This window comes from Scyliorhinus torazame, chromosome 16 (genome assembly GCF_047496885.1).
Source record: "Scyliorhinus torazame isolate Kashiwa2021f chromosome 16, sScyTor2.1, whole genome shotgun sequence".
NCBI lineage: Eukaryota > Metazoa > Chordata > Chondrichthyes > Carcharhiniformes > Scyliorhinidae > Scyliorhinus > Scyliorhinus torazame.
In genome coordinates this window covers 78,530,775-78,540,403 of record NC_092722.1, presented here as the reverse complement: position 1 = coordinate 78,540,403, position 9,629 = coordinate 78,530,775, and the positions used below count along the sequence as shown (strand labels likewise).

The 9,629-nt window shown below is 52.2% G+C and overlaps 1 protein-coding gene across 1 annotated transcript in view; it reads left to right on the top strand.

The window, feature by feature from the left end:
- The first annotated feature begins 582 nt into the window (after positions 1–582).
- Positions 583–9,629, top strand: part of LOC140392893 (tumor necrosis factor receptor superfamily member 3-like) — a 178,093-nt gene continuing 169,046 nt past the window's right edge. Inside the window, exon 1 of the mRNA XM_072478656.1 lies at positions 583–961. Coding sequence (XP_072334757.1) covers positions 890–961 — 72 coding nt within the window. The 5' untranslated portion in view covers positions 583–889. The remainder of the gene's footprint in view (positions 962–9,629) is intronic.

Genomic DNA, 9,629 nt, shown 5'->3' with positions numbered 1-9,629 from the left:
GTGTGAGTCAGTGAGTGTAAGTGAGAGCATGAGTGACTGTGTGAGTGAGCCTGATTGAGTGTGTAAGATTGTGAGAGTGTGAGTGAGTGTGTACAAGTGAGTGCAGATGAATGCGAGTGAGTGTCAATGAGAGCGGGTGAGTGAGACTGTGAGAGAGCATGAGCGAGTGTGTCTGAGAGAGTGAGAGAGAGAGTGTGTGTGAGAGTATGAGTGAACTGACTGAGTGTGAGCGATTGTGAGGGAGTGTAAGAGTGAGTGTGAGAGTGAGTGTGATGGAGTGTGAGAGCGGGTGTAAGGCAGTAGCGAGAGAGAGTATGAGAGAGCATGAGTGATAGTGAGTGAGAGAATGGGAGAGTGAGTGAATGGGAGTGAACATGAGCGAGTGTGAGCAAGCGTGAGAGTGTGAGCGAGTGTGAGTGTGTGAGCATGAGTGAGTATGTGAGTGTGAGCATGAGATAATGCAAGTTTGAGTGTGTGGGTGAGAGCGAGTGTGAATGTGTGAGTGGGTGTGAGTGTGAGCGAGTGAGCAAGTGTGAGTGTGAGCGAGTGTGAGCGAGGCTGTGTTATTCTGCTCTCTGCGGTGACAGTTTCTGTTAAGTGAGTTGCTCGGAGAGGAAATGCATTTCCTGTCTCACTGTTTACCTCTTGATGTGACTCTCATGTTTCCGCCCAAATTCGGTTTGCTCGCATCGCGCGCGGGAGGCTCAGACACCCTCGCTCCCTCCCTCCCTCCTTGTCCGGCGCTGTGCCCCCACCCTTGCCGTGAAACCCTGGCCCCACCCCGACCTCCCCGAGCAGGACAGGCCCAACTCTGGTCAAACTGGGACCACCGAACCTGCCCTGGGGTAGAGTCTGCAGCACGGAGACATTCACCGAGGACCACCACTGAATGGACATGCTCATCCTCCTCACCATCGGGCTCCTCTCCTTGCTGAGGGGCAGCCAGCAGCTGGCGGAGAGGGTAAGGGGGTCTCGGGACGGAGGGGAGGGATGGGGAGCGCAGACAACAACAGGCGTCAGTGCGGCAGAGTGGGGCCCATGGTAACAGAGGGGGAATTTGGGCAGTGGGTCAGGGCTGGACTCAGTGTGAGGGTGCCAGAGAGAGACAAAGAGAGGGACAGAGAGACAAAGAAATAGAGAGATAGAGAAATAGAGAGATAGAGAAATAGAGAGACAGACAGAGAGAGAGAGGGACAGGGAGTCAGAGAGATAGATAAATAGAGAGAGAGGGAGAGAGGCAGAGAGAGAGAGAGAGAGGGACAGAGAGACAGAGAAACAGAGAGATAGAAAAATAGAGAGAGAGACTGAGCGAGAGAGGGACAGAGATAGAGAAATAGTGAGAGAGACAGAGAGAGAGGGGGGGCAGAGAAACAGAGAGATAGAAAAATAGCGAGAGAGAGAGAGAGAGAGAGAGAGAGGGACAGGGAATCAGAGAGATAGAGAAATAGAGAGAGAGGGAGGGACAGAGAAACAGAGAGATAGAAAAATAGAGAGAGAGACTGAGCGAGAGAGGGACAGAGAGACAGAGATAGAGAAATAAAGAGAGAGACAGAGAGAGGGGCAGAGAGAGAGAGAAATAGAGAGATAGAAAAATAGAGAGAGAGACTGAGAGAGAGAGAGAAATAGAGAGACACAGAGAGAGAGGGACAGAGAGACTGAGAGACAGAGAGAGAGGGACAGAGAGATGGAGAAACAGAGAAAGAGAGAGGGACAGAGAGATAGATAAACAGAGAGAGAGACGGACAGGGAGTCAGAGAGATAGAGAAATAGAGGCAGAGAGAGGGAGGGACAGAGAGAGACAGAGAAATAGAAAGAGAGAGAGAGAGCGAGAAAGGGGCAGAGAGACAGAGAAACAAAGATAGAGAAGTAGAGAGAGAGACAGAGAGAGAGGGAGAGAGAGATAGAGAAATGGAGAGAGATAGGGAGAGAGGGACAGAGATGGAGAAACAGAGAGAGAGGGACAGAGAGATAGAGAAACAGAGAGAGAGAGAGAAAGACAGACAGAGAGAGAGAAAGAGAGAGGGACAGAGAGAGAGTGGGACAGAGGGATAGCGAAATAGAAAAATAGAGCAAGAGAGACAGACCGACAGAGAGACAGAGAGAGAGTGAGGGGCAGAGAGACAGAAACAGAGAGATAGCGAAGTAGAGAGAGAGAGACAGAGAGAGACAGCGGGAGAGAGAGATAGCAAAATAGAGAGACAGAGCAAGAGAGAGGGACAGAGAAGAGAAGGAGAGGGGGGACAGAGAGACAGAGAAAGAGAGAGATAGATAAATAGAGAGAGAGAGACAGAGAGAGAGGGGATAGAGAAGCAGAGAAACATAGAGATAGAGAAATATAGACAGAAAGAGAGACAGAGAGAGGGTCAGAGAGGCAGAGAAACAGAGAAATAGAGAAACAGAGACAGAGAGACAGGGTGAGAGAGACAGAGACAGAGAAACAGAGGTAGAGAAATTGAGAGAGAGAGGGGGGGCAGAGGGACAGAGAAACAGATAGATAGACAAATAGAAAGAGAGCGAGAGAGATAGAGAGAGAGGGGGACAGAGAGACAGAGAAAGAGAGATAGAGAGAAAGAGCGAGAGAGAGAGACAGAGAAATAGAGAGAGTGAGAGAGGCAGAGAAACAGAGAAAGAGAGGAAGAGAAATAGAGAGAGAGAGAAAAACAGAGATAGAGTAGTAGAGAGAGAGAGAGATAGAGAGAGAGAGAGAGACGGACTGGGAGTCAGAGAAACAGAGAGATAGAGAAATAGAGACAGAAAGAGAGAGTGAGAGGGACAGAGGTAGAGAAACAGATAGATAGAGAGATAGAGAAATAGAGAGAAAGACAGAGCGACAGAGATGGAGAGAGTCAGATGGGAGAGTGAAAGAGATGGAGAGAGAGACAGAGATGGAGAGAGAGACAGAGATGGAGTGAGAGATAGAGAGACAGAGAGAGGGAGAATAAGAGAGACAGAGCGAGAGATGGAAAAGAGAGTGCGAGAGACAGACAGAGCGAGAGACAGAGAGAGAGAGACAGAGAGAGGGAGAGTAAGACAGAAAGAATGTGTGAGAGAGAGATAGACAGAGAGAGAAAGAGAGAGATAGAAAGGATGAGGGTGAAAGAAAAAATGTGTCACTGAATTTCTTGTTTTGTTGATTGTGACCTTTTCATTCTGACATTTCGATATGAGAAACGAGAATCATCAGAGAATCTTTCAGCAGCCCAGCCTCCTAAACCCTCCCCACAAACTCTGTCCCCTAAGCCCATCCTCCTAAACCCTCCCCACAAACTCTGTCCCCTAAGCCCATCCTCCTAAACCCGCCCCACAAACTCTGTCCCCTAAGCCCATTCTCCTAAACCCTCCCCACAAACTCTGTCCCCTAAGCCCATTCTCCTAAACCCTCCCCACAAACTCTGTCCCCTAAGCCCATTCTCCTAAACCCTCCCCACAAACTCTGTCCCCTAAGCCCATTCTCCTAAACCCTCCCCACAAACTCTGTCCCCTAAACCCTTACCCCTAAACCCTCCCCATAAACTCTGTCCCCTAAGCCCATTCTCCTAAACCCTCCCCACAAACTCTGTCCCCTAAACCCTTCCCCCTAAACCCTCCCCACAAACTCTGTCCCCTGAACCCTTCCCCCTAAACCCTCCCCACAAACTCTGTCCCCTAAACCCTTCCCCCTAAACCCTGTCCCTTAAACCCTTCCCCCTAAACCCTCCCCACAAACTCTGTCCCCAAACCCTCCCCACAAACTCTGTTCCCTAAACCCTTCCCCCTAAACCCTCCCCACAAACTCTGTCCCCTAAACCCTTCCCCTAAACCCTCCCCACAAACTCTGTCCCTTAAACCCTTCCCCCTAAACCCTCCCCACAAACTCTGTCCCCAAAACCTCCCCACAAACTCTGTCCCCTAAACCCTTCCCCCTAAACCCTCCCCACAAACTCTGTCCCCTAAACCCTTACCACAAACTCTGTCCCTTAAACCCTCCCCACAATCTGTGCCCCTAAACCCTCCCCACAAATTCTGTCCCCTAACCCCCCCCCACAATCTGTGTCCCCTAAACCCTCCCCATAAACTGTGTCCCCGAAGCCCTACCCCCTAAACTCTTCCGTCTAAATACTTCCCCCTAGATTCTCCCCAAAACACTCTCCCCAACCCTTCCCGCAAACCCTCCCCCGCAAAGCCACTCCCCAAACCCTCCACTAAAACCCCCCCCACAAAACCCCTCCCCACAAAACACTCCCCACAAACGCCTCCCCACAAACCTCTCCCCAAAACCTCCCTCCAAAACCCTCTCCCACAATACTCCTACCAAACCCCTCTCCCAAAACCCACCCCCAAGACACGCCCTCCAGAACACCTCCCAAGACACTCCCCCAAAACACACCTTCTAAAACACTCCCCCAAAACACTCCCTCCAAAACACTCCCTCCAAAACACTCCCTCCAAAACACTCCCTCCAAAACACTCCCTCCAAAACACTCCCTCCAAAACACTCCCTCCAAAACACTCCCTCCAAAACACTCCCTCCAAAACACTCCCTCCAAAACACTCCCTCCAAAACACTCCCTCCAAAACACTCCCTCCAAAACACTCCCTCCAAAACACTCCCTCCAAAACACTCCCTCCAAAACACTCCCTCCAAAACACTCCCTCCAAAACACTCCCCAAAACACTCCCCAAAACATTCCCCAAAACACTCCCTCAAATTATCCCCCAAACCTTTTCTCCAAAACCCTGCCCACAGATCCTTTCCCCAAAGCATTCCCGCAAACGTTCCCACAAGTCCTCCCTTCAAAACCCATCCAAAATGTGCCCCTCAAAACCCTCCCTTCAAAACCATCCCAAAACCATCCCTCCGAAACCGTCCCAAAACCCTACCTCCAAAACCGTCCCAAGACACTCTTTCCAAAACTATACCCCAAAATCCCTCCCTCCAAAACTATCCCTCCTAAACCATCCCAAAACCATCCCTCCAAAACCATCCCAAAAACCTTCCTCCGTAGCCCTCCCAAAACCATCCCTCCGAAACCGTCCCAAAACCCTCCCTCCAAAATCGTCCCAAAACCCTCGCTCCAAAACCATCCCAAAACCATCCCTCCAAAACCGTCTCAAAACCATCCCTCCAAAACCATCCCACCAAAACCGTCCCAAGACACTCTTTCCAAAACTATACCCCAAAATCCCTCCCTCCAAAACTATCCCTCCAAAATCGTTAAAAAACCCTACCTCCAAAACCATCCCAAAAACCATCCTTCCAAAACCGTCCCAAAACCCTCCCTCTAAAATCGTCCCAAAACCCTACCTCCAAAACCATCCCAAAACCATCCCTCCAAAACAGTCTCAAAACCATCCCTCCAAAACCGTCCCAAGACACTCGTTCCAAAACTATACCCCAAAATGACACCCTCCAAATCTATCCCTCCAAAACCGTCCCAAAACCATCCCTCCAAAACCATCACAAAACCATCCCTCCAAAACCGTCCGAAAACCCTCCCTCCAAAACCACCCCTTCAAAACCGTCTCAAAACCACCCCTCCAAAATTATCCCAACACCAACCCTTCAAAACCATCTCAAAACCATCCCTCCAAATCCGTCCCAAGACACTCGTTCCAAAACTACACCTCAAAATCCCTCCCTCCAACTCCATCCCAAAACCCTCCCTCCAAAACCATTATCCTTAGCCACAAAACACACCCCCTAACACTCACACCAAAACCTTCCCTCCAAATTCCATCCTCCAAATCCCTTCCCCAGAATCTCACTCCTCCCGAAAGCCAATTCTATGATTTCTATGATTTCATTGCTACGCCGATAACATCTCCCCATCACGAAAACCTTTACCTCACTGTGAGGCAGTGTGTGTGGGACCTGTACCCCAGTGAGCGTCAGTGTGTGTGGAACCCGTATACCAGTGAGAGTCAGTGTGTGTGGAACCCGTACCCCAGTGAGAGTCAGTGTGTGTGTGGAACCCGTACCCCAGTGAGAGTCAGTATGTGTGGAACCCGTAACCCAGTGAGAGTCAGTGTGTGTGGAACCCGTACCCCAGTGAGAGTCAGTGTGTGTGGAACGCGCACCCCAGAGAGAGTCAGTGTGTGTGGAACCCATACACCAGTGAGAGTCAGTGTGTGTGGAACCCGTACCCGAGTGAGAGTCAGTGTGTGTGGAACCCGTACCCCAGGGAGAGTCAGTGTGTGTGGAACCCGTACCCCAGTGAGAATCAGTGTGTGTGGAACCTGTACCCCAGTGAGAGTCAGTGTGTGTGGAACCCGTACCCCAGTGAGAGTCAGTGTGTGTGGAACCCGTACCCCAGTGAGAATCAGTGTGTGTGAAACCCATACCCCAGTGAGAGTCAGTGTGTGTGGAACCCATACCCCAGTGAGAGTCAGTGTGTGTGGAACCCGCACCCCAGTGAGAGTCAGTGTGTGTGGAACCCATACCCCATTGAGAGTCAGTGTGTGTGGAACCCGTACCCCAGTGAGAGTCAGTGTGTGTGGAACCCGTACCCCAGTGAGAGCCAGTGTGTGTGGAACCCGTATCCCAGTGAGAGTCAGTGTGTGTGGAACCCATACCCCAGTGAGAGACAGTGTGTGTGGAACCCATACCCCAGTGACAGTAATTGTGTGTGGGACCCTTACCCCAGTGAAAGTCAGTGTGTGTGGAACCTGTACCCCAGTGAGAGTCAGTGTGTGTGGAACACATACCCCAGTGAGAGTCAGTGTGTGTGGAACCCGTACCCCAGTGAGAGTCAGTGTGTGTGGAACCCGTACCCCAGTGAGAGTCAGTGTGTGTGGAAGCCGTACCCCAGTGAGAGTCGGTGTGTTTGTGGAACCCGGACCCCAGTGAGAGTCAATGTGTGTGGAACCCGTACCCCAGTGAGAGTCAGTGTGTGTGGAACCCGTACCCCCGTGAGAGTCAGTGTGTGTGTGGAACAGGTACCCCAGTGAGTGTCAGTGTGTGTGGAACCCGTACCCCAGTGAGAGTCAATGTGTGTGGAACCCGTACCCCAGTGTGAGTCAGTGTGCGTGGAAACCATCCCCCAGTGAGAGTCAGTGTGTGTGGAAACCATATCCCAGTGAGAGTCAGTGTGTGTGGAATCCGTACCCCTGTGAGAGTCAGTGTGTGTGGAACCCGTACCCCAGTGAGAGTCAGTGCGTGAGGAACCTATACCCCAGAGAGAGTCAGTGTGTGTGGAACCCCTACCCCAGTGACATCATTGTTTGTGGAACCCATACCCCAGAGAGAGTCAGTGTGTGTGGAACCCCTACCCCATTGAGATCAGTGTGTGTGGAACCCGTACCCCAGTGAGAGTCAGTGTGTGTGGAACCTGTACCCCAGTGAGAGACAGTGTGTGTGGAACCTGTACCCCATTGAGAGTCAGCGTGTGTGGAACCCGTACTCCAGTGAGAGTCAGCGTGTGTGGAACCCGTACCCCAGTGAGAGTCAGTGTGTGTGGAACCCGTACCCCAGTGAGAGTCAGTGTGTGGAACCTGTACCCCATTGAGAGTCAGTGCGTGTGGAACCTGTACCCCAGTGAGAGTCAATGTGTGTGGAACCCGTACCCCAGTGAGAGTCAGTGTGTGTGGAACCCATACCCCAGTGAGAGTCAGTGTGTGTCGAAACCCATACCCCAGTGAGGGTCAGTGTGTGTGGAACCCGTACCCCGGTGAGAGTCAGTGTGTGTGGAACCTGTACCCCAGTGAGATTCAGTGTGTGTGGAACCCGTACCCCAGTGAGAGTCAGTGTGTGTGGAACCCGTACCCCAGTGAGAGTCAGTGTGTGTGGAACCCTTACCGCAGTGAGAGTCAGTGTGTGTGGAACCCATACCCCATTGAGAGTCAGTGTGTGTGGAACCCGTACCCCAGTGAGGGTCAGTGTGTGCGGAACCCATACCCCAGTGAGAGCCAGTGTGTGTGGAACCCGTATCCCAGTGAGAGTCAGTGTGTGTGGAACCCAGACCACAGTGAGAGTCAGTGTGTGTGGAACCCGTACCCCAGAGAGAGTCAGTGTGTGTGTAACCCGTACCCCAGTGAGTGTCAGTTTGTGTGGAACGTGTACCCCAGTGAGAGTCAGTGTGTGTGGAACCCATACCCCAGTGAGAGTCAGTGTGTGTGGAACCCATACCCAAGTGACAGTAATTGTGTGTGGGACCCTTACCCCAGTGAGAGTCAGTGTGTGTGGAACACATACCCCAGTGAGAGTCAGTGTGTGTGGAACCCATGCCCCAGTGAGAGTCAGTGTGTGTGGAACCCGTACCTAAGTGAGAGTCAGTGTGTGTGGAACCCGTACCCCAGTGAGAGTCAGTGTGTGTGGAACCTGTACCCCAGTGAGTGTCAGTGTGTGTGTGGAACCCGTACCCAAGTGAGAGTCAGTGTGTGTGGAACCCGTACCTAAGTGAGAGTCAATGTGTGTGGAACCCGTACCCCAGTGAGAGTCAGTGTGTGTGGAACCTGTACCCCAGTGAGTGTCAGTGTGTGTGGAACCCGTACCCCAGTGAGAGTCATTGTGTGTGGAACCCGTAACCCTGTGAGAGTCAGTGTGTGTGGAACCCGTACCCCAGTGAGAGTCAGTGTGTGTGGAAGCCGTACCCCAGTGAGAGTCGGTGTGTTTGTGGAACCCGGACCCCAGTGAGAGTCAGTGTGTGTGTGGAACAGGTACCCCAGTGAGAGTCAGTGCGTGTAGAACCTATACCCCAGAGAGAGTCAGTGTGTGTGGAACCCGTACCCCAGTGAGATCAGTGTGTGTGGAACCCATACCCCAGTGAGAGTCAGTGTGTGTGGAACCCCTACCCCAGTGACATCATTGTTTGTGGAACCCATACCCCAGTGAGAGTCAGTGTGTGTGGAACCCGTACCCCAGTGAGAGTCAATGTGTGTGGAACCCGTACCCCAGTGAGAGTCAGTGTGTGTGTGGAACAGGTACCCCAGTGAGTGTCAGTGTGTGTGGAACCCGTACCCCAGTGAGAGTCAGTGTGTGTGGAATCCGTACCCCTGTGAGAGTCAGTGTGTGTGGAACCCGTACCCCAGTGAGAGTCAGTGTGTGTGGAACCCGTACCCCAGTGAGAGTCATTGTGTGTGGAACCCGTACCCCAGTGAGAGTCAGTGCGTGTGGAACCTATACCCCCAGAGAGAGTCAGTGTGTGTGGAACCCGTACCCCAGTGAGATCAGTGTGTGTGGAACCCGTACCCCAGTGAGAGTCAGTGTGTGTGGAACCCCTACCCCAGTGACATCATTGTTTGTGGAACCCATACCCCAGTGAGAGTCAGTGTGTGTGGAACCCATACCCCAGTGAGAGACAGTGTGTGTGGAACCTATACCTCAGAGAGAGTCAGTGTGTATGGAACCCATACCCCAGTGAGAGACAGTGTGTGTGGAACCCGTACCCCAGTGAGAGTCAGTGTGTGTGGAACCCATACCCCGGTGAGAGTCAGCGTGTGTGGAACCCGTACCCCAGTGAGAGTCAGTGTGTGTGGAACCAGTACCCCATTGAGAGTCAGTGTGTGTGGAACCCGGACCCCAGTGAGAGTCAGTGTGTGGAACCTGTACCCCATTGAGATTCAGTGCGTGTGGAACCTGTACCCCAGTGAGAGTCAATGTGTGTGGAACCCGTACCCCAGTGAGAGTCAGTGTGTGTGGTACCCATACCCCA